The 25,656-nt window shown below is 42.5% G+C and overlaps 1 protein-coding gene across 2 annotated transcripts in view; it reads left to right on the plus strand.

The window, feature by feature from the left end:
- Positions 1-22,111, plus strand: part of LOC143963150 (uncharacterized) — a 71,612-nt gene extending 49,501 nt beyond the window's left edge. For both annotated transcript variants that reach the window (XM_077472719.1, XM_077472720.1), the window contains 3 exons: positions 8,422-8,524; positions 12,580-12,824; positions 21,314-22,111. In XM_077472719.1, coding sequence (XP_077328845.1) covers positions 8,422-8,524; positions 12,580-12,824; positions 21,314-22,032 — 1,067 coding nt within the window. In that variant the 3' untranslated portion in view covers positions 22,033-22,111. The remainder of the gene's footprint in view (positions 1-8,421; positions 8,525-12,579; positions 12,825-21,313) is intronic.
- The last annotated feature ends 3,545 nt before the right edge of the window (positions 22,112-25,656 follow it).

Genomic DNA, 25,656 nt, shown 5'->3' on the forward strand with positions numbered 1-25,656 from the left:
TAAAATATTTACAAAAATGTGAGGGGTGTTCTCACTTTTGTGAGATACTGTATATGTGAAATTAAATCTTTATTATTTTGTGGAAATAACATGATGTGGGTGAATTTCTGCCAGTCAGTCTGTGTCTTAGAATAAGAGGGAGATGAAGCCTCCACTAATTTACATGTAATATCCTGTCACCATTGTGTTTATCTGGTTAGTGGGTATGAAGGAGGAGGGAGTGGGCTGTCTTTTACCACTGTGTATATGCCCACATATGTGACTGTATAGTCACATGGGCCTGTTTAGATGTGATAGGAAGGAAATGCCATTGGCTCCCACTGCTGTCAATCACAGCCAGTGAGCTAATCAGGAGACTTGGAGACAGGGCAAGCTGCAGCTTTGTTTGTAAATGGACACACAAATCCGTGGCTCTGGAGTGTGCCTGCTTGGGTGTCCCCACAGTAAGCAGCTGTGGGGGCACTCAGAAGGAGGGAGGAGCCAGGAGCACCAGCGTGAGGAAGAGGAACAGGCTACTCTGTGCAAAAAAAAAAAAATACTTTAATATCGCTTTAAGTCTATCTATCTATCTATCTATCTATCTATCTATCTATCTATCTATCTATCTATCTATCTATCTATCGCCACTACTGTGACATGGCAATGTGGCTCCTGAAGCTCTCTTCCCCTGGGATGCTATTACTACAGTCCATTCACATGAATGTTACGACTGTGAGCTGTAGAAGGAGCAGACAAGAAACCGGTGGGGTCAGTATTTTCTTGACCTCCTCTGGAACTAAAAGCAGGCTTATATCAACATCTGTAGGTTAAAAAAATATGTTGACAAGAAAATTAGAAAAAATATTTAGGGTGGAAAATCAAAGATAAATTCTTCTAGCTTGTTCAACAAGTGGTGCTTTTGTGAGATAGAACCATAATTGTATTGAATTAGGTAAGAAAATTATATCCATATTATGACAAAGTATAAGGACATTGTAGAGGAAGGCACCAAAAACAGATGCGTGAGTTAATCTGCTCATGTTCATATTTAACACAGAGCCAGCTAAACCATTTGCGTCCAATTAAAATTTTCAAGTGTGTAAATACATGCTCTCCCCACTGCACACAGTGGTTCTCCGTGATGGCTAGCATTTCCTATAGTCACATATGAGGTGGTGGGAGGAACCAAAGTGTGTGGCAGGGGAGCGAATAATCTCAGACGCGAAAGTGAGAAATGCCTGCCAAGGAGCAGCAAGGCTGTGGTATTTAAACACACAGACCACTGGAAAGGTGACTATATAGCTTCTTCTTACTTTGGATGTACTTTTTTCACTTTTGTTCCTATATTGAAAGGGCCAATTGAATGTGTAGTTTTCCTTTATACCATTTTCCACCTGTAACGTATTTTCTACACATTTCTGATTTCCTTAAACACATTTAAAGACATTGTAAACCCTTATAGACCACTTTTTACTACAGGTAAGCCTATAATGAGGCTTACCTGTATCTACATTGGATATCTCCTAAACATGCAATGGCTTGTTCGTGCCGTTGCTTCAGCTAGTATGCCATTACTGGCAGCTCCCGCAAGCATGCGCGGGAGTGACATCATCATGGCTCCGGCCAATCACAGCGCCGGAGGCTGTGGTACCCAGAAATAACTCCAGGGGCGATGTTGCCGGCTGGAGTGGTGTACGGGGACCGCTAGGGGGCTTCGATCTAAAGTGAGTATTTCATAATGAGCTAGTATGCTATGCACACTAGCTCATTATGCCTTTGTCTTGCAGGTTTTTTTTTGGTGGGTTTACAACCACTTTAAGCTTGAGCCATCACAAGGCATTTAAACCCTCTTATTTTATTAATCTCTTTCTTAAACTGACCCTGGATTATGCATAATCGACTTTGGGGTTGATTTACTAAAACTGGAGAATGCAAAATCTGATGCAGCTGTGCATGGTAGCCAATCGGCTTCTAATTTCCGCTTGTTTAATTAAGCTAAAAAACAAAAACTGGAAGCTGAGTGGTTTCTATGCAGAGTTTCACCAGATTTTGCACTCTCCAGTTTTATTAAATCAACCCCTATGAGTGTTGTCACATATTTCTGTTCATGATGAGCCTTCTAAAGATCAGTGCCTATAGCAGAACCAGTTTTTGAAAACCCCCAAAAGTACAGCAGGCCTTTAGCCACTCTGTTGGTCTAAACACGATATTCTCAACTAGGGTTCCAGGGAACTGTAGGGTTCCTCTAGTGGTTGCTAGGGGTTCATTTATCTATGGCTGATTGACCCCCATTTGATGGTGCCTTCATGGTTCCAGATCCAATGCCACTTGGCAGAGCTAGTAGCTTAACACCAATGTTATTTTTGGCTGTCTGTAAAGGTGGCATTCTGACCACATGCTGAAAGACAGCTACAGTGTGGTCGGCTTATTTTGGGTGGATGTCCGTGGGATGTTCTCACAGAATCGCATTCCCGCACACCCCCTGGGGAGCGCACCCGGGAACATCTCTGACTGCCGGGTCCAGGAGACCCGGCACATCACAGATCACGGTAAATGCCCGGTGATAGTGGCCGTTTACCATGTGATCCCTCTGTCAAATCACGGAGCATCACTTGTAATATCATGACACCGGTTCCTCCCTCCCCTCTCTGTACCGATCGGTACAGTGTGAGAGAAGACAGGGAGAGATCGTTTGCAGCTCTGTGGGTACTACAGATCCAGTCCACAGCGCTTCTCAGTGCCCTTACTATGCCAGTACTCTGCCATACTATGGAATGCTCTGCAATACTCTGCGATACTGTGCAATACTCTGCCACTACTCGCCAATAAATTTTAACAGAAACAAGGAATTGTTTTCTTTTTTTACCGAATTTTTAGTCTTTTTTGATTTATAGCACAAAAAAGAAAAAACCTAGCGGTGATTCCACTGTGGACTCAGAAAACAATACTTAAGATGGCTCTGCCTAACCCCTGGAAATAATTTTTTTTAACTTTCTTTAAACAGTAAGTAATATGTGATTTGGGCTGGATTACAGTGGCTATAGTTTGCCAATTACTTATTATAATGGACTAAATGAAAATAAGCATCAGAGTGGGAAAGTTTACTTCCTCTTTAAATGTTCTCTTTGGGGTAAAAAGACTAATGCCGCGTACAACCGATCAGACTATCCGGCGGACTTAGTCTGGCAGACAAACCACCGTAAAGTCTGCCGGACTGTCCGAACGAGCTGACCTGCCCACACACATGACTTTTCCGGCGGACTATCCGCCATACTTTTGAAATGAACGGACTTGCCCCCACACACGGAGGAAAGTCCGTTCATTTTGAGCGTGGCTCCAGGTACCCGGGACCAGCAAATGAAGCATCGCTGGCCCCGCCACCTGGTATGGACTTAAAGGGGAAGCCCTACACCGAAAAAATGGCGTGAGGGTTCCCCTCTAGGTCCATATCAGACCCTTATCCGAGCATGCAACCCGGATGGGCAGGAAAGGGGGTGGGGATGAGCGAGCGGCACCCCCCTCTGGAGCTGTACCAGGCCGCGTGCCCTCAACATGGGGGGGTGCTTTGGGGAAGGGGGCGGGCGGGCCCCCCACCCCAAAGCACCTTGTCCCCATGTTTATGAGGACAAGGGCCTCTTCCCGACAACCAACGGTCTGCGGGGGGCTTATCGGAATCCGTGAGCCCCCTTTAATAAGGGGGCCCCCCGCATCCCAGCCCCCCACCCTATGTGAATGAGTATGGGGTACAATGTACCCCTACCCATTCACCTGTGAAAAAAATAAAAAAAAAACACAACACACAAGGGTTAAAAATAGTTTATTGCACAGCTCCGGGGGTCTTCTTCCGTCTTTGGGGGTCCTCTCGCCGGACTCCTCCATGGCGACAGCGGCGATAGAAGACCGGGCCACCGCTTGTAAAAGAGCTAGAAGAAGGCGCGGAGGCCCGGCAAGAAGAACCGAAGAGGGGGACAAGACCCCCGAAGTTGGAAGAAGAGGGCGGCGACGAAAAAGAAAGCCGGGCTCCTCCGCTAGTAAAAGAGCTAGCAAAAGAGCAGAAGATAGCGGAGGAGTCCGGCGAGAAGACGCCCGAAGACGGAAGAAGACCCCCGAAGCTGTGCAATAAACTATTTTTAACCCTTGTGTGTTGTGTTTTTTTTACTTTTTTTCACAGGTGAATGGGTAGGGGTACATTGTACCCCATACTCATTCACATAGGGTGGGCGCCGGGATCCGGCTGCCCCCTTATTAAAGGGGGCTCATGGATTCCGATAAGCCCACCGCCCACAGACCCGACAACCAACGGCCAGGGTTGTTGGGAAGAGGCCCTTGTCCTCATCAACATGGGGACAGGGTACTTTGGGGTGGGGGGCCGCACGACCCCCTTCCCCAAAGCACCCCCCCATGTTGAGGGCACGCGGCCTGGTACGACTCAGGAGGGGGGGACGCTCACTCATCCCCACCTCCTTTCCTGACTGGCCGGTGCTCGGATAAGGGTCTTATATGGACCTAGGGAGGACCCCCATGCCGGTTTTTTGGCGTAGGGCTTCCCCTTTAAGTCCATACCAGGTGACGGGGCCAGAGATGCTTCATTAGCTGGTCCAGGCTACCTGGAGCCGCGCTCAAAATGAACAGACTTTTCCCCGTGCGGGAAAAGTCAGTTCATTTCAAAAGTACGGCGGACTAGCACACACACGACCATATTGTCCGCCTGACTGCGAGTCCGGCGGACATATTTTGGTGCAAAACTACTTCTGGGTAAAACTACTTCTGGGTTTTTTACTGGATAAAAAAAGTCCGCCGGAGCCCACACACAGGGGGAATGTCCACCGGATTGTTTGATCGCGTGTACACAGCATCAGAAAGCCAGGTTTAAACAGCTAGTTCTGACCTAGGCCCCCCAATTATGATGACTTTGGGCCCATCCAGTTACCCCCTGTAGAATATACTGCAGAGTGAAGCATGATTTCAGATCTCTGGACAGTGACCTAATAAAGCACACTCTTGGCTCTGAGCTATATTATAACAATACAATATAGCACGTATTTAGTCAATTGTACAGTCAACCATATTGTCCCCAATAATCCAAAACCACCAACTATTAATTTTAGTTAATCTTGCCTGCATTTTTACTTTTGTGGCATATGGATATTGTCAGTAATTACAGAGGATGGCAAAGTGCTCATGTATTAAGTTATTAAAAACTAAAAAAATGCCATTAGCAGTCTATAATGGTCATACAAGTCAAGTAGATCATAGCTATAGTTCCATTGTAAGACGTAAATCATCTAAACAGCAAAGGTTGTTTTCATGATGGATGATGCTTGTTTCTATTCTAGTAACTATATTTCTGCTTGAGCACAAATTATGTCTATTAAATTACCACGTCTGACCGACCCATCTCTATATTTACACAGCTGCTTTAGTTGTGCTTTTTAGCCCATAAATAGATTATATCAGCATCATATCCAGAGGTTGTCTTTGGGAAATAGACGTTTGAGTGCTGCCAGCATTGCTGCAGAGGTTGAAGGGGTTGGGGGGTCAGCCTGTCAGTGCTCAGACCATACTCTACACACTGCTTATATAGAACGATGAATCCCATAGCAAGTGGCACCACAATGTGCAAAAACCGTTACTTTTTTCCAAGGGCAGCATATGGTTCCTCAAAAGGACAGGTTTTTTTCAAGATGCTTTGCACTGTTATCAGAGGAACAGCCGAATGAACATTTTACACTGTGGGACCACTGTTTGCAGGGTTTGGTGAACCCTATAAACAATACATGGGTGGAACGCTGTAAACATCGCTCAGTCAACTACGCTAAGGTTACTAGACTTCAAGAGGTATTATTAAATAAAACCTGTGCCTGCTCTGGGTCAAGAAAAGGGTGCAAATGTGTGCAGGGGTCAGCAATCTGTAACTCATAAAGAGTAGCGGTTATGAGTGCATAACACAGAGTGCAGGGGTCCAGGGGTAAGAAATGCACAGATTGTAGGGGTCAGGAGTAAGTAATGCATCAAGCAAAGGGGTCACGAATAAGTAAATCACAGAGTGCAGGGGTCACAAGTAAGTAATGTGGAGAGTGCAGGGTTCAGGAGTAAGTAAGCAAAATGAACTCCTCCTCCAAACACAATTGCCCTCCCCCAACCTTTATGAAAAAAAAACCCCACTTCATAAATTCTACTTGACCCTTCCATTGCTGTGCATTTGCTGATGAGTCCTGATGCTGCAACGGTCTTATGACTTACAATAAAGTATCCTGAATTGAATAGTAAAATTATACTGCTCTGACCAAAAACTATTAACATAAAATACAAAATGAACATAAATCATAATTGTGCTTACTATAGACATATCTGTAAATGTAACCCAACATCACTGTATACCAGTCCTTCATATATTCGTCCGTGAATAAAACTGATACAATCCACCAATCGTAATCAAGTCCATAGAGACAGTTCAGTTCAGTGAGATCAGATTGTATAGTATAAGACCCCTCCACCAAGCCCCTTTTGGGCACACGTTCCCCTATAACTGACCCTCACAGCAAAGGTTTTATAGCACCTTTTAATCAAATCAATAGGACTCCATAAACCCAGCTGGACTCTCTCAAGGCTCAAGCAATCCTCCCCAGAACTATCACGCAGTAAATCCAGCAATCCTCTTAGCTCAGATAATAAAGTATGGATTACTGCTCAAAATTATACAAAAACTGACATAGTGCTCAGAGGTCCTTTTTTTTAGGAAAATATAGAAAAAACACACATAAGTGAATACAATTGACAATATCACTTTAAAACCTTTCCAATGCTGCTCAGGCGGATGGCTCTAACATTGAAAATGTACAGATTTTTAATGCCAACTTACCACCCACGTGCAATGTGACACGGTGACTGCCTTGGTCTGTTTAAGACATGTGCGGTTTGTTTTTGTTCCGAATTAAAATTCGGACGAATTTTCATTAGTCGGAAATTTGGATGTATCTGAATTTCCGAATTTAAACAAATCTGAAATAACGAAATTTGAATTCACACAAAATTCAAACAGTTTTTGAATGCTTTTTGAATTCGAATAGTTTTCCAATTTCCAAAGAGAATAAAATAGAATAGAAAATAAGAGAATAGAAAAAATATTTTTTTTTTCTATTCTATTCCTTTATTTTGTATTCTATTTTATTATTTTTGAAAATTGGAAAACTATTCGAATTCGAAAACTTTTCGAATTCAAAAACTATTCTAAATTGATTCAAAAACGTTTTGAATCGTTTTGAAAACGAATAAATGAAACTAATTCTGAAAACGAATTAAAATAATTTAACTAAACGAATTTATGTAAACAACGAATCAAAATGAAACAAAAGAAATTTTTCCATTCTGCACATGTCTAGTCTGTTTACATTGGGGCAAATAATTCACTCAGACCATGCTACAACTGCGTGCCAAACACGGCTATGAAAGTTGTAGAGAGTTAGTTTAATGTAACCCCATTGGGATACAAAAAGAGAATCCCCCTGGCGATTGATAAACAGGAGTGCAGGAGATTGCAGTACCACCTCCTGAATGCTTGTAAAATAGCTCCAATCTAGAGCCTGTCACCCTTGCAAATCATTCCTTAGTATATCTGTTTTCCAAATATTGGTCTGATGTGCTCACAATAAAACTGTTGTAAACAGTTTTATACTGTTTGTAGTCTCAACATACATTTATATGTTTTGTGAGCAGTCAACATAGTAAACAGATAAGTACAATTTGCAACCTAAAAGTTTAATTTTACATATGAGTGCCGCTCAGTACAACAATGCAACAGACACTGGGAACAAGTCTATGTGGTCAAATTATCCACTGTTTGTGAGTGACCTTTAGTGCAGTGTTTAACCTTTTTTCTGTCAAGCCTCCCTTTAAAAATGATGGACAATCTCGAGGCACCCCTTGAAAATTATGGACATACATTTGTCCGTGGAAAATTTTAAAGCCCACCATCCAACATTTGTCTGCGGAAAATCCGACAACAATTGTCCAATGGCGCGTACAAATCGTCAGATTTTCTGCCAACAGCCTGTCATCACGCATTTCCCGTTGGAAAATCCGATAGTGTATACAAGGCTTAAGTGCAACTAAAAGGCAGGCTTCAGCCACATGCTGGCTTGTATACAATTTTTGGGCAATTTTTAGGCATTTTGCCAAGGCACCCCTGAAGAAACTTCAAGGCACCCTGGTTGAAAAAGGCTGCTTTAATGTGTACAAGATTTTAAGGCCAATAAACAGGAGAAAAGTTCTCCATAGAAATTAAATACTATAGGCTTAATTCAGGAAGCTGAAACACAAATGAGATTCAAAACTCAGTAACAAGGCTAAAATATAGCTCCTTATCCTTGCGCTAAAGCTCTGCAAATTGCATTTCATTTATTGGTTACTAAAATAAAATTGTTCTCATTTGTATTACTACAGATCAATATGAAAGCCTGAAATTACGTTTTGACAGTCTTCACTCGGTAATGGAACAAGTTGAGAAAAATCAGTCAAGACTTCTGGAAAAATTTGCCACCCAGTCGTAAGTTTAAACCGACCTCCTAAAATAGCTCCTGGAGATGGTGAAGTTACCATCGAACAATAGAACTGCATTTGACACAAATGATTTCCACAGTTTAAAATTGTTGTCATCAGTTAGTATCTTTGAAAGTCATTTTTTTTCCCCTTGCAGGACAACTCAACTTAACCTGTCCTTTAATTCCTTCCCACCCACCATCTTTATTTAGTCACTTCAGCCCCATAAGATTTGGCTGCTTAAAGTGGTTGTAAACCCTTACAGACAGACCACTTTGACCTAGAGGTAAGTCTAGATTAAGGCTTACCTGTAGGTGCTAGAAATTTATTATAATAATGTACCAAATTATTAGCTGGTCAACCCCTAAATGTTTAACTTACAGGGTATATACTTAATTCTGTGGGGCATAAACCCTTGTGACCCAGGGCCGTATGTACAGGGGTCGCCATTGTCACCTGGCCCCCTGCTCCAGGTGTCCCGTGTGGCCCCCCTGTACACCTGGATAGGAAGCCAGCGGGGGCGGCAGCATGTAGAGAAACAAATCTCTCCATGCAGCTGCTTAACCCTCCTCTCCCTCCAACAGACATTCAGTGGCTGCAGAAGGGATACGGAGGGCATGGGCCCCTCTACATTTTCAATGTTGCCTCCCTATGCCTGTCCCTCTGCCCCGCGGCTCCTGTGTCATTACCTGGCCCCCCTCCCCCCACAGTGCTGTCAGGTTTCCTCCTCCCGCTAGCTGCTGCGGGGGATACTGTCAGGATGGAGAGTGGGGAAGAAGCTGATAAATGTGTAATTTACCGGCCCCTTCCTTGTTTTATTAAACAGTTAGTGATCAATGGAAATCATTTTTTTTTTTTGTTTTAATTTTAATTTATTTATAGTTGGGTCATAGTAAATGCTTCAATTTATGAATGAACGGGAAGCTCTGTACTGCAATATTCCTGATCATACATTCTGTGCAGCTGAGGCTGCAGAGAAAGGGACTGATGAATCAGTCCTCAGTCCATTTCTCGGTCTCAAATGTTAGACATCAGAGGTCTGTTCAGTCCCTTGATATTTCACCAAAGCCCCCCCCCCCCAACAGGGTTCTAAAAAATATGTAAAAACCAAAATAAAATAGTAAAAAAAAAATGTATTACATGGTAAAAATTATAAAAAAAATAAAAAAATAAGACTACTGACCAGTGGCAGAACTACCAGGGTTACACTTGCGACTGAGCTCTGGTGCTCCGCCTCTGTGGGGAAACCCCAAGATAGCAGGAAGGTGGCTGCTGCAGGACCATAATATAGGGGCCCACGATGGGCGTAAAGGGCCCCTGGGATCAGTGGGAAAGGCCCCTGTCGAGTGCCAGGATGGCCCTTCCTGATTTCTTGCACCAGGGCCCTGCAGGTTCTAGTTGCACCTCTGTTGTGACGCATGACAATTTGTATCAGATCCCATTCCCTCTCCACTTATCCCTACCCTTTCCACTCTCCCCTTATACTTTTGGCTTTAACTTCCTTCCATCTTTTCCTCCCTTCTTTCTACTAAAACAGTGTAAAAGTTTGAGAATTAATTGGTATTACTACGTTCGTTCAGAACACTCGATTCATTTTATTTGGCTGCTGCACCAGCTTGGTATAATGGACATTATGACATTGTTATGTTTAAAGTGAATCTTGTCTTTATTTTCAGACTCCTGGTTATGCAATGAATCTTTGTATCTGTTGTCTCTCTGCACTTAATGAAAATTAATAAACGGATAATAAACAAAAAAAACAATGTACCAAATAAATGAAATATATACATTTAAAAAGTGCATTTTTTTTTGGTAGTGAAGTAAGGTAACCTATGTATAAGGACACTCAAAAATTTGACCTGGGCAGCGAGGCATTGATAACATCCGGTCACCAAAGATAAACAAATAATATTAAGACCCCACCCCACTGAATGCTAGCAGCCTGGGCTTATACGTACCTTTTTATTCCTGATACAGTTATTTTACCCCCAACATTGACTAAGTCAGCTGCATGTGCGCACCAAGGTCTCATTTATTTCTATTGACAGTTGTAATCATGGCAGCCTCTAGCAGTCACTCAGATCTTCCCATAGCAATGAATAGGCCACATATGCTCAAAATGAAGAATAGCTGTCCAGGACCTCTGCCACAACTCTAAGCTGCTCATTCCCCACTGACACACCTGTGTAATTTAAACAATATTAGTATGATAGCACTCTGTAATAATGCAAAGAAAATAGGCCACGAGCAACTGGATGGTAGATTGAAAGGATATGTTATGGCAATGCAGTTAAACAATGTATGAATCAATAGACAACAAAAAGGCAATTGATAAAGTGACCGGTAAGATATCAGTCAACTGAACTGTAGTAATATTAAACCAAATTTTAATGTTGCAAACAGGGTTAATACAGCATTAACTAACCCAAAAATAAAGAGCCTATGCATACAGCCCCAATAGTGGGTGGGTATATGTGTTCCCGACAAAGGGTTACCCCTGAAGGTGACTTTAAAGTACAAGGTGCCCAACTGTCAAGGTTAGCTGCATATCATTGGGTCCTTTCTGTAAGGTGGTGTACATGTAGCTGTCCCTTTTAATAGTGTGCAATTGATAGCTGATTGGCTGCTAAGTAAGCAGCAGGCTCTAATGCATTAACTGTGTTAGTGTTGAGATAAGGAAAGATGGTTTAGTTTACCATTCGTGGTAAGTAATCCCTGTCCAGATTACTTGGCAATCTGCTGTCCTCAGGTACCTGGTGACTCAGTCCTCCCGAACAGGTCCTCACAAGGCCCAGTTTCTGAACTCTGCCCCCCCCATGGTTCTTTATTTCTGTAGACATTCATGACAATGGGCCCTTCCAGCTCTGTTTCCAGCTCATCAATCAATCCCTCTGCAGATCAGTCCTCTTAAGGACACAGCAAGGGTACCGGATCGCTGATCAGGCTCAAGTAAGGTAACAAGTCGGCACTCTGTACAGTCCCATCCAAGGCCACAGGTCTGTATGGCTTGGCTTTCTCCAGCAAAAGGCTCAGCTCTCACCAGAATTGCCCAGGAAAAGTTCTGTCTTTCCTCCTCTGTTGCACAGGGAATACTGGGTAGTGAAGTCCTTAGCCCAATGGCATCCATTTACTCATATTGTGCAGTGCTCCTTCAAGGACTAGACATGACTGCATAGCAAGTTCTCCTTCCTCCTGATTGACTCAAAACCACTGTTGCCAGGATGGAGGGGGATTTCACACAGCAGGGAAGTGAGGGGTGAGAGGAAAGCCCGCAACCTGCAGCCACACAGCCAATCTGTTTACACAGCAGCCCAGCTGGGGAAGAAGAGAGGAACAGAAGGAAGCCGAGTCTCATACAGCCCACTCTTCACACACAGCCAGCAGCAGCACCTGGCTACAAACAACTCCTGTTGTTTTTTTTTTTATTCTAGGTCTCCTTTTGTAAACACTAATTTGGGTTTCTTTTGATGTTATATTAGTATATGAGCAACATTTGTTTTTTAGTTATGATTACACTGTTGAAGAATTTCCATTTTGTTTTTAATATAAAAGCCATAACTATCTCTGATAGGGAATGTAAAGGATATTATAACATAAACCTGGAGTAAGTTTGTAGAATACAAAGAAATGCTGGAGTTGTATAGCAGGCACCTAGATGTCAGAGGTTACTTAGCTGGACAGATTATCAGTGTAAAGGGAACCCCTTCTTGATCTGGTGGTCCCATATTTATACAAGGACGTTCCATCAACTTTCTACAAATAAAAGAAAATACAACTCATCTTCTCAGCTTTTGAAGTCCAACCAGATGAAACCCCACACCCTCTTGGCGAGACCTCATCCAGGCCAGTCTACAGCCTCAGCTTAGGTCACAACACATCATAAATTGGAATGTGTGGACAAAAATTAATAGGTCAATTAATGCTTATTTATCTGCACATTAGCTTTTTGAGCATTTGTGATTCAATACAGGTAACATATTAATTTTGTGTGTGGCGTAGACATTTTGATGTGCTCTTCAGCAATTTACTAGAATGGTAATAATGGTTTTTTTTCCTTTGCAGGACTCAGTGCATGAATGTCATTGGTATGATGGGTAAATTATGTAGTATGGGTAAAAACAATATACAAAAAATACTACCATTTATCAAAGAAAAAAATACTTTCACGACTGCACTCACCAGCCAATCACCTGATGTAACAAGCAAACTTAAAAACATCTCAGAGGCACTAAGTCTAGAAGGTGGCTTCACAAAAGCTCAGACTCCTCTGATGCCAGCTATAACAGACATCTCCTTATCATCGTCAGGTGAGAGCTATGTTTTTGTAGTCAGGTCTTTTTTTTCAGTTGTGGATATAGTGTAGAGATATTAGAACACCTGTCACTTTTTATTGCTGTTCCCCCTTAGGGCCGGTTCACACTGCGGGCGATGCGAGGCGACACGACTTGCCTCGCCGCGATCTGACAAGTCGCCCCCGTTCTGTACAATGGAACCGTTCTGAGAGGAGCGACTCGAGTCGCTCCGACTCAGAAAAAAGGTTCCTGTACTACTTTTGGGTGACCTCGGGGCGACTTGCATTGACTTCTATACAGAAGTCATTTGCAAGTCGCCGCTGAGGTCGCAGCAGGTCGCGGCGAGGCAAGTCGGTGTCGCCTCGCATCGCCCGCAGTGTGATTAACCCTCTCTATGTGTCCAGTTTACCATTATCGCCAAAAGTGAAAGAAAGTCCTAAATTTTGGGTTGTTGCCAGAACAGGAATAGAGGGTATAATCATCAACTGGAACACTAGTTTTGGTGGATTTCCTTCACCAGAGTTTCACAGGTTGCCACTGGAGTCCTCTACCAATCCTCCATGTCGACATCACGGAGCTGGTGGATGTTAGAGACCTTATGCTCCTCCACTTTCAGTTTGTGAATGCCCCACAGATTCTCAATAGGGTTTTTAGGCATGTAGACATTCTTGGCCAGTCCATCACCTGTACCCTCAGCTTCTTTAGCAAGCCAGTGGTCATCTTGGAGGTGTGTTTGGGGTCGTTATCTTGTTGGAATCCAGCCCTGCGGCCCAGTCTCTGAGGTGAGGGGATCGTGCTCTGCTTCAGGATGTCACAGTACATTTTGGCATTCATGGTTCTCTCAATGAACTGTAGCTCCCCAGTGCCGGCAGCACTCATGCAGCCCCAGACCATGACATCCCTACCACCATGCTTGACTGTAAGCAAAACACACTTGTGTTGTACCCCTCACCTGGTTGCTGCCATACATGCTTGGCACCATCTGAACCAAATAAGTTTATCTTGGTCTCATCAGACCAGGCTTCCTTCTGGGACAACAGCCATGCAGACCAATATGATGCAGCGTGTGGCATATGATCTGATCACTGACAGGCTGACCCCCCACCCCATCAACCACTGCAGGAATGCTGGCAACACGCATACATCTATTTCCCAAAGACAACCTCTGGATTTGATGCTGAGCACGAGCACTCAACTTCTTTGGTCGACCATGGTGAGGCCTGTTCTGAGTGGAACCTGTCCTGTTAAACCGCTATATGGTCTTGGCCACCATGCTGCAACTCAGTTTCGGGGTATTACATAGTTGCATAGTTACATAGTAGGTGAGATTGAAAAAAGACACAACTCCAACCTATGTGTGTGATTATATGTCAGTATTACATTGTATATCCCTTTATGTGCTTATCTACTAGTTTCTTGAAACTATCAATGCCCCCCCCCCCCTGCTGAGACCACTGCCTGTGCAAGGGAATTCCACATCCTTGCCACTCTTACAGTAAAGAACCCTCTACGTAGTTTAAGGTTAAACCTATTTTCTTCTAATTTTAATGAGTGACCACGAGTCTTGTTAAACTCCATTTTGCAAAAAAGTTTTATCCCTATTGTGGGGTCACCAGTATGGTATTTGTATATTGAAATCATATCCCCTCTCAAGCGTCTCTTCTCCAGAGAGAATAAGTTCAGTGGTCGCAACCTTCCTCATAACTAATATCCTTCAGACCCTTTATTAGCTTTGTTGCCCTTCTTTGTACTCGCTGCATTTCCAGTACATCCTTCCTGAGGACTGGGGCCCAGAACTGGACAGCATACTCTAGGTGTGACCAGACCAGAGTCTTGTAGAGTGGGAGAATTATAGTTTTATCTCTGGAGTTGATCCCCTTTTTAATGCATGCCAATATTCTGTTTGCTTTGTTAGCAGCAGCTTGGTATTGCATGCCTTTGCTGAGCCTATCATCTACTAGGACCCCCGGGTCCTTTTCCATCCTAGATTCCCCCAGAGGTTCTCCCCCCAGTGTATAGATTTCATTCATATTTTTTGCCACCCAAATGCATTATCTTACATTTTTCTACATTGAACCTCATTTGCCATGTAGTTGCCCACCCCATTAATTTGTTCAGATCTCTTTGTAAGGTTTCCACATCCTGCGCAGAAGTTATTGCCCTGCTTTTCTTAGTATTATCCGCAGATACAGAGATTGAACTATTACCCCATCCTCCAGGTGGTTTATAAACAAATTAAATAGGATTGGTCCCTGCACAGAACCCTGGGGGAGCCCACTACCCACCCCTGACCATTCTGAGTACTCCCCATTTATCACCACCCTCTGAACTCGCCCTTGTAGCCAGTTTTCAATCCATGTACTCACCTTATGGTCCATGCCAATAGACCTTATTTTGTGCAGTAAACGTTTATGGTGAACTGTGTGAAATGTTTTTGCAAAATCCAGATACACCACGTCTACAGGCCTTCCTTTATCTAGCTGGCAACTCACCTCCTCATAGAAGTAGTAGTTGGCAAGAATGATTCTTCATGAATCCATGTTGATTACTGCTAATGATACTGTTCTCATTACTAAAATATTGTATATAGTCCCTTATCATCCCTGTAATTTCCAGGGATGTATTTTGGGCCCTTTTTAAATATTGGTGCTACATTGGCTTTCTCCAATCAGTTGGTACCATTCCAGTCAGTAGAAAAATTAGGAGCAATGGTCTGGAAATTACTTGACTGAGTTCCCTAAGGACCCTCGGGTGCAAGCCATCTGGTCCCAGTGATTTATTAATGTTAAGTTTCCCAAGTCTAATTTTAATTCTGTTCTCTGTTAACCATGGAGGTGCTTCCTGTGATGTGTCATGAGGATAAACACTGCAGTTTTGATTACTGAAGCCCCCAGATTCCCTTGTGAAGACTGAGGAGAAGAATAAATGCAATACCTTCGCCATCTCCCCATCCTCCTTTATAACCAGATGTCCTTCCTCATTCTTTATGAGGCCAATATGGTCTGTTCTCCCTTTTTTACTGTTTACATACTTAAAGAATTTCTAGGGATTTTTTTTTTTTTTTGCTCTCCTCTGCTATGTATCTTTCATGTTCTATCTTAGCTGTTTTTATTTCACCCCTACATTTCTTGTTACATTCTTTATAATGTCTGAATGCTGAGGATAATCCCTTAGCCTTGTATTTTTTGAAGGCCTTCTCCTTTGCTTCTATATGCATTTTTACATTGGAGTTAAGCCATCCAGAACTTTTGTTCACTCTTTTAAATGTATTACCCAATGGGTAATGCCCTTATTTAATATGCTCTTAAAGCAAACCCATCTCTCCTCTGTGTTGTTTGTTCCTAAGATTTTATCCCAATTTATGCCTTCTAGGAAGGTTCGTAGTTTAGGGAAGTTGGCTCTTTTGAAATTCAGTGTCTTTGTATTCCCCTTATGTTTCCTATTTGTGTGATTTATACTGAAGCCAATTGACCTGTGATCACTGTTGCCTAAATTGATCCATATTTCCACATCCGTTATCAGGTCTGTATTGTTGGTAATCAGTGGATCCAGTAACGCTTTATTTCTAGTTGGTGTGTCTATCATCTGATCCATAAAATTGTCCAGCAAGACATTTAGGAACTGGCGAGCCTTACATGAATGCGTGGTTTCCTTCCTTCAGTCTGTCGGATAATTAAAATCCCCCATTATGATAACACTTCCCACCCTTGCTGCTAATTCAATTTTTAATAGTAGTTCTGTCTCCCATTCCTCCCTCAGGATGGGGGGCTTATAGCATACTCCAAGTATTATTTTCCCCCTTAGCTTCATCCCTTTGGAGCTGTTCCCATAAGGATTCCACCTCCTCTTTAGCTCCCTTAGTGATGTCATCTCTCACATTCACCTGTACATTATTCTTGATATATAGTCATACCCCTCCCACTTTTTTACCCTCCCTATCCCCTTGCGATAAAGGATATACCCTTAAATGGTTGCCAGCCAATCAGGAGAGCTGTTGAACCAGGTCTCTGAAATTCCCATAAAATCCAAATCTTCTTCGTATAACAGTATCTCTAGTTCACCCATCTTGTCCGCCAGGCTCCTTGCATTGGTGAGCATGCCACATAGTTTAGACCTGTGGCATGTTATCCTCTTATTGGGTGTTCTGAGATTGCAACTAGGACTTGCTACTATACTTACCTTGGGTTTATGTGCTTTGGTCAACCTATCACTAATGCCCCCAATACTACCCTCTGGAATATGTTCCGCGCTGACTATATCTACCTCTAAACCATTCCCCCGTAGCCTAGTTTAAAAATCCCTCTAACTGAAAGGAACACCATTCTGACTGTGAAACACTGAGGTGGATTACTGATGTTCTGGGGATGTGTGAGCTACAAAGGCACAGGAAATTTTGCCAAAATTGTCAAAATTGATGGCAAGATGAATGCAGTACGTTATCAAAAAATACTGGAGGAACATTTGCATTCATCAGCCGTGCATGGGACATACTTGGACATTCCAATATGGCAATGATCCAAAACGCGTCAACCTGTCACTGGCTACAGCAGAATAAAGTGAAGGTTCTGTAGAAGTCATTTCAGTCTCCTGATCTCAATATCATTGAGCCCCTCTGGGGAGATCTCAAACATGCAGTTTTGCCAAGAGGGATGGGTAGCTTTACCATCTGAGAAGATAAAGAGCCTCATCCACAAATACCACAAAAGACTTCAAGCTGTCATTGATATTAAAGGGGGCAATACACGGTATTAAGAACTGGGGTATGTAACTTTCAGGGTAATTTGGATAGTTTCTGTTGTCATTATGAATTAAAAAGCGTAAACACAGTTGATTGATAATAAATGGCTTCAGCCAAACACTAACCATGAGTGAAAGAAAAGAATTTGTGTTATCATTCATATTCTCTGACAAATGGCCAAGAAATTAAACTTAAGTGCACAACTGTGTATGTGTGTGTGTGTGTATATATATATATATATATATATATATATATATATTTAGGAATGAAAGGGGGGGGGGGGTGCAAAGTCTTCTCTGAATGTGCCTGTACCACACAAGTGACCTCCTTTGTTCCCTAAGTAGCAGAACAGATGGGACCCAGAAGCCAGTGGTAATCACATTAGTAGCAATGCCTACTACAAGGATTCCAGCTTTCACAAGAATAGGTTAGGTATGGTTAGGTATGGCACATACAATGCTGTGAAAATGTATCAGAGTTTTTTTTGTTTGTTTTTTGCAAATTTGTCACACTTAAACGACTCATCAAAAATGGCCAAGAAATTAAACTTAAGTGCACAACTGTGTATGTGTGTGTGTGTGTATATATATATATATATATATATATATATATATATTTAGGAATGAAAGGGGGGGGGGGGTGCAAAGTCTTCTCTGAATGTGCCTGTACCACACAAGTGACCTCCTTTGTTCCCTAAGTAGCAGAACAGATGGGACCCAGAAGCCAGTGGTAATCACATTAGTAGCAATGCCTACTACAAGGATTCCAGCTTTCACAAGAATAGGTTAGGTATGGTTAGGTATGGCACATACAATGCTGTGAAAATGTATCAGAGTTTTTTTTGTTTGTTTTTTGCAAATTTGTCACACTTAAACGACTCATCAAACGAATTTTATTATAACACAAAGATAACCTGAGTAAATGCAAAATGCTGTTTTTAAATGATGGTTTCATTTATTAAGGCAAAAAAAAACTGTTCAAACCTGCCTGCCCTCTAAACCTAATAACTGGTTTTGCCACCCTTGGTGGCAACAACTGCAATCAAGCTTTTGCGATAACTGGCAATTCGTTTTTTCACATTGCTGTGGCTCAATTTTGGCCCACTCTTCTTTGCAGAATTGTTTTAATTCAGCCACTTTGGAGGGTTTTTCAGCATGAACAGTGTAAAGTCATGATACAGCAATTCAAATGGTTTTAAGTCCGTGCTTTGACTAGGCCACTCCAAAACCAAAATTTTGCTTTGTTTGAACCATTTGGAGGTGGACCTGCTGTTGTACTTCGGATCATTGTCCTGCTGCATAACCACTTGAGCTTGAGGTCACAAACTGATGGCCAGACATTCTCCTTTAGGATTTTCTGGTATAGCTCAGAATTCATGGTTCCATCAATCACGGTAAGTCCAGGTCCTGAAGCTGCAAAGCAGCCCCAGACCATCACGCTACCATCACTATGTCTGACTGTTGGTATGAGGTTCTTGAAATGCTGTATTAGTTTATGCCAGATGTAACGGGACGCACACCTTCCAAAAAGTTACATTGTCTCATCTGTCCACAGAATATTTGCCTAAAAGTCTTGGGGATAATCAAGTTTTTGGTAAATATGAGATGAGCCTTTGTTTTCTTTTTGGTCAGCAGTGGCTTTGGCCCTGGAACTCTCCCATGGATGCCATTTTCCCTCAGTCTCTTTCTTATTGTTGAATCATGAACACTGATCTTACCTGAGGCAAGTGAGGCCTGCAGTTCTTTAGATGTTGTTCTGGGTTCTTTCCTGGTTGAGTTGTCATCGTGCTCTTGGAGTAATTTTTGTAGGCCGGCCACTCCTAGGAATGTTCACCACTGTTCCAAGTTATCTCCATTTGTGGATAATGGCTCTCCCCATGGTTCACTGGCGTTCCAAAGCCTTAGAAATGGCTTTGAAACCATTCCTAGACTGATACATGTTTGTTTCTAATCTGTTCCTGAATGTTTTTTAGATTGTGGGATGATGTGTGGCTTTTTGTGATCTGTTAGCATGCTTCACTTTGTCAGACAGCTTCTATTTATGTAATTTTTTGATTCAACAGGTCTGGCAGTAATCAGGCCTGGGTGTGGCAATTGAAATTTAACTCAGCTTTCCAAAATATTGTGGTTAATCACAATTCATGATTCAGCATAGGAGGGGACAATTACTTTTTCACATAGGGCCAGGCAGGTTTGAACAGCTTTGTTCCCTTAATAAATTAAATAATAATTAAAAAAATTACATCTTGTATTGACTCGGGTTATCTTTGTGTAATATTAAAATTTGTTTGATGATCTGAATCGTGAGAAATATGCAAAAAAATAAATCGGAAAGGGGACAAATACTTTTTCACAGCACTGTACAATACTTACTTTGGACCAATGCAACTATGCTACATCGTCCATACCTAGAATTCACCTTTAAAGATTGTGATTGGGCTGTCTAAATCAGTGAGCGCCAATGTTTCAGTTCTCACAGCCCACTAAACTCTAAATTTTGAACCCTGCAGACCACTAACATAAATTTCCCATGCCTTATACATACAATGCACCAGCATTTCCCCCCCCCCCCCCACTCTGAACCCCACTGCTGCCTTACACAGATTCATCATTGGTTCTCAACTCCTTATCCAGCCATGTGCTCAAGTGCTGTCCCATCTCATAGTCTGCTATCATTGCTGCCATTGGCAGGCCCCTCCTTTACCCCCCGCTCTCTGCACTACTCCTGGAACCTCTCTCTGAGTTCACAGGGTCTGGAACTACAGAGGAGGCATCAGGTATCAATGCTTGCTGACAGCATTGACCGTCAACGCACAAACAACACTGGAAACTGTGATAGGTTTCCACGATGCATGTTTTATTTTATTTATTTTCCTTCGTAAAGTGATTGTAAAGTCAGAAGGCTTTTTATCCTATCGCATAGAAGATTAAGATTAAAAACCTTCAGTGTGCAGCAGCCCCTCTAATACTTACCTGAGCACATCTCAATCTGGGGATGTTGCAGGAGGGTCTCGGCTACCTGGGACTCCCCTCCAGCAGACAGCAGCGTAGCACCATTGGCTCTCATTGCTGTCAATCAAATTCAGTGAGCCAATGAGGAAAGAGAAGGGACTGGGCCGAACCACAGCTCAGTATCTAAATGGACACACAGAGCAGTGGCTCAGGTGCCCCCACAGCAAGCAGCTTGCTGTGGGGGCACTTGGGAGGAGGGAGGGAGCAGGAGCGGCCCAGCGGGGTACCCAAGAAGGAGGATCTGGGTTGCTCTGTGCAAAACCACTGCACAAAACAGGTAAGTATGACACGTTTGTTATTTTTTTTTTTTTTTAAACAGACCTTAGTATCACTTTAATAGTAACATTGACCCTCTTGGATCAAAGGATGAGGATTACTAAAACAGGTGTAGCTGTGTATGTTAACCAATCAGAGCCTAACTCCAGCTTGGCCATTTAAGCTCAGACAAAAAAAAAACTGGAAGCTGATTTCTATGCAGAGCTGCATCAGATTTTGCAATCTCTAGTTTTAGTAAATGACCCCCACCCCCAAGTGTTATTGCTGGTAATTGTCAGTGTTCAGGTTTATACATGCCCTAGAGACTAATAGAAAATCTCAGAATTTCTCAATCTCATCCCAGGTATACGGGAAATATCAAGTATTAGCACCAACACAGTTACATAGGCCCAATGACTCATATTACTGAAACTATATTACTGCAATTATTTCAGAAAACATTTACTGTTCTAATCTTGAATTATGGTCTATCATTTTAGATGCCAAGCAAAGGCATTTGACTGTTGGTCCTGGAGTAAATAATGTGAGCTCTGAACCGGAAAATACCACAAGCCCGCAGAAAGATCAACGTAATGCATTGGCTCCTAAAAACACACTACAAGGACGCTATCTAAATGTAACAACACAGGAGAAAAAGACCAGCAACGCTGAGAAGATGCTGCTTACCCAACAAAATGACAACTTTCCAAAAGTAAATCTTAATGAGAAACTCATCAAAAATGATGTGAATGAAAACTCCACCAGCCGACAAAGGACCAAAGAAAAAGTGCTTTCAGATTCACGTATAAGCTACGGAAATCCGTTTAAAGATGTCAGTTATTATAAACGTTTCAGTGAAATTAAGAGAAACGCACTGAAAAATCTACGTTTACAGCTGGCTAATTCAAGTGATCTGACAATACGTGGAGCGCAAATCAATGTAACACAAAGTGATGGAGAAGAAAAACGTAACCTCACATCATCAGAAGACAGAACACCAGAAACTATTACCAGAAAAAAAGCCACAGAGGAAACGCCAAAGGTTAGCTTGGAGAATGAATTAAGTTCACTTCTGGATGTTTACAACACAGAGGAAAAAGATAAAGATGGAGACATTATAAAAGAGGAGATAAAAGATGAGGAAACACATTTGGCAGACACTAGCAAGAAAAATTCTGAGAAATTACAGACCCGGAGAATACAATATATTGACCAATAGGCTAATTAAATCTAATCTAACAAACATAATTCAAATCTATGAACTATCTTTATAAATAAAAAATATTTAAACCTGTAAATGATCTGATGGCAGAAATGAGTCTATTATTTGCAATTTTTAAGAACGCAACAAGGAGAACATAATTATAAATCTGCCCAATGTCATTGGTGGAAGACATACAAACCATACATAGAGGCATGTAGGCAGCTGGACCTTGGAGAAATCTTCACTGCAGGGATACCCCATCCTCTTCCTGTCTCTGAACTTCCTGCGCTGCTGCTTAACAGCTTTGGGTCTTCAACCAGAACAGCAGTACACAGTGGTGTCGCTACTAGTTTCTTTCTTGCCCCCCCCCCATGCTAAATTAGGCTGCCAGGCAGGACAGCAGCAGCGGACCCTGCAGATGAGAGCCCAAACCCTGAACACTGTCCACTTGTTAGCCCTTGTACACACGGTCGGAGATTCCGACCGAATGTGTTCTATCGGACCGTTTTGTCGGATATTCCGACTGTGTGTGGTCTCCATCGGACTGTTTCTGTCGGAATATCCGACGGACCAACTTTTCCAACTTGCCGGTAAAATTTTCCGACAAAATGCTCCTATCGGACATACTCCGATCATGTGTAGCCTACTCCGATGGACAAAGTGCCACGCATGCTCAGATCAAATTCCTAGACCAAAGCTATTGGCTACTAGCCTGAACGTAGTCCCGTCGTAACGAAATAACGTCATCACGTTATGAACAATCGGAATTTCCGACAACTTTGTCCGACCGTGTGTATGCAACAGTTTCGGATGAAATCCGTCGGATAAAATCCATCTGACAATATCCAACGGATTTGGTTGTCAGAATGTCCGACCGTGTGTACAAGGGCTTAGTCTCGTTGTCTCCAGCATCACACCATGTATCTGCACTGACAGAGCCGGATTACATTGACACCTCTATCTGTACTCAGAGCTCCTCGTTGCACTAATACTTCTGCCTGCACGGACAGTTATCCATGGCACTAACACTTCTACCTGCACTGATAGTTCCCTATGGCACTGATAATTCTACCTGCACTGACAGCTTGATAGCACTAACACCTCTACCTGCACTGACAGTTCCTGAGGGCATTAACACTTCTACTTGAACTGATAGTTCCTGATGGCACTAACACTTCTACCTGCACTGACTATTCCTGAAGGAAATCCATTAGGGGCCCAGGGACGCTTTCCCCCATTTATATATACTTATTTCGTTTTTTCAGTGCTATGCTTTACTGATGAAAATTATTAGTGACCCAGTTTTGACTGTGATATCTTATGTGCTCCCCCTATGTATTGTTCTAGAGTTGCCACTGGCAGTACAAATATTCCCCTCCTTCCTCCTTCTACACTGATAAAAGTTATATCATTGATTACACTGCTTGTAACTGTAACATATATGTACACAGCAGATAGCCTGACCAGTACAAAGATTCTCTCCCTCATTCACAGGTTGTATTACAGGCATGGTAGTCAATTAAATCATTTTTCTTATTGAACGTGGAGGGAGGGGGCGTGTCCCCGTTGGACATTATGTACTGCTGTTCTGTTTAAAAGCTGTTAAAGTGGATGTAAAACCGAAAAAAAAAAGATGTAATAATGTAGAGTATAAGATTTCCTATCATTTGAGCCCAGTCTTGCCACAAAGAGTTAATCCAGCTCTGAGCAATCATCTTTTATTGTTCAGTGAGATAAATCTTGACAAACAGAAAAACTTTGTTAAATCCTCCCCCTTGCTGTGAGTGACAGGCGATTTACATATCTCGTGCACTAGCTTAAGAGACATGCATTCTTTTTTAATTCCCTCCCACTCCTTTCTTCTGCTGTTCTGCCAGAATTGGATGTTCCACACCTCAGCATGATTTAGCATGCTGAAGTCATGTGGGGACTTTTCTGGGTTTTGACTGGATGTTAGTGATCATAGCAGAAGTTCAGTGTAAGAAATGCACAGGAGAAAATGCATGTTGATAAGGGGAGTGTAGAGGTGGGCGGGGAGTCTACTGACATCACGAATCCACCCACTGAGCTCCAGACAACAGACCCACCCACAGAATCTGCAGTTTTTCAGGTCTCATAGCAGACAGAGGGGAGACATTTTACAGATAAGAAGGCACTTATATGCTTCTAGATAACCAATATTGCAGTAGTTTAGAAAGGATGCGAGTGGGTTTACATTCACTTTAACCACTGCAGCGCTGGAAGTTCAGTTCAGTGATGCCAATCCTCTTCCTGTCTCTGAAGATTTCTCTAAGATCTAGGTGCTTGCACAACGTAGGACATACTTCATTATTGGTAAGTGATGGGACTAAGCTTGCGGTCACCCCGGGTACGCTTTAAAGTAGTGTGATTTAAAGCCCGGCTTCAAGGCTACTTCTGTGAGATTTGTAACAATTTGATACTCCATTACTAGTAAAAAAAAAAAAAAGCCATAACTATATCCCCTATTTTGTAGACGCTATAACTTTTGCTCGAACCAATCAATACACGCTTAATGCGATTTTTTATTTTTTTTAACCAAAAATATGTAGAAGAATACATATTGGCCTAAACGGATGAAGAAATTAGTTTTTTTTGACAGTTTTTTGGAGGATATTTTCTATAGCAAAAAGTTAAAAATATAATTTTGTTTTCAAAATTTTCGTTTTCTTTTTTTGTTGTTGTTTAATGCACGAAAATAAAAACTGGGAGGTGATCAAAAGAAAGCTCTATTTGTGGGGAAAAAAATATGTCAATTTTGTTTGGATACAGATTCACACGACCGTGCAATTGTCAGTTAAATCGGTGCACTGCCGTATCGCAAATAATGGCCTGGTCATCAAGGGGGAAAATCTTCCGATCTGTAAGTAGCTAAAGAGGAAGTTCACCTGTACACAAATCCTCTCCTGTCACTCCTCTTCTATTTAGAACTATAATGTAACCAGGTGGACATGCTGCATGTCTGGCAGTTCCCAAATAATTATGTCTGCACATTGAGCAGATATTGTGAGACACATGCACCCCTCGCTAAAACAGTGTCTCCTCACCTAGTTGGCGTAAGGACCTCTGCTGTCTCCTGAGATGTCCATTTCACACATTTCAGGAGGCAGCAGGGGTCCCTAAGGCCCCTTTCACACTGGAGCGGTGCGGCCGTCAGCGGTAAAGCACTGCTATTTTTAGCGGCGCTTTACCGTCGTTTTAGCGGCGGTCTGCGGTTTTAACCCCCGCTAGCGGCCAAAAAAGGGTTAAAACTGCCCGCAAAGCACCACTGCAGCGGTGCTTTGCCGGCGGTATAGCCGCGCTGGCCCATTTATTCCAATGGGTAGGAGCGGTTTAGGAGCGGTGAATACACCGCTCCTTTCACCACTCCAAAGATGCGGCTAGCAGGACTTTTTTCAGCCTCCTGCTAGCGCACCGCTCCAGTGTGAAAGCCCTCCGGCTTTCACACTGGAGTGAAAGGGGCCATTTTTTTCAGGCGCTATTTTTAGTGCTGTAGCGCCTGAAAACCACCCCAGTGTGAAAGGGGCCTAACAAATTCTTACATAAAAAAAGAAGCAGGATGTTGGGCTGCAGAACAAAAAAAGTTACAGAATGTTTCTGAAAATAATGAAATGTTTTGTT

Source organism: Lithobates pipiens, unplaced genomic scaffold (assembly GCF_037356315.1).
Source record: "Lithobates pipiens isolate NorthernLeopardFrog02 unplaced genomic scaffold, aLitPip1_a1.2 Scaffold_8, whole genome shotgun sequence".
In the NCBI taxonomy this organism is placed as follows: domain Eukaryota; kingdom Metazoa; phylum Chordata; class Amphibia; order Anura; family Ranidae; genus Lithobates; species Lithobates pipiens.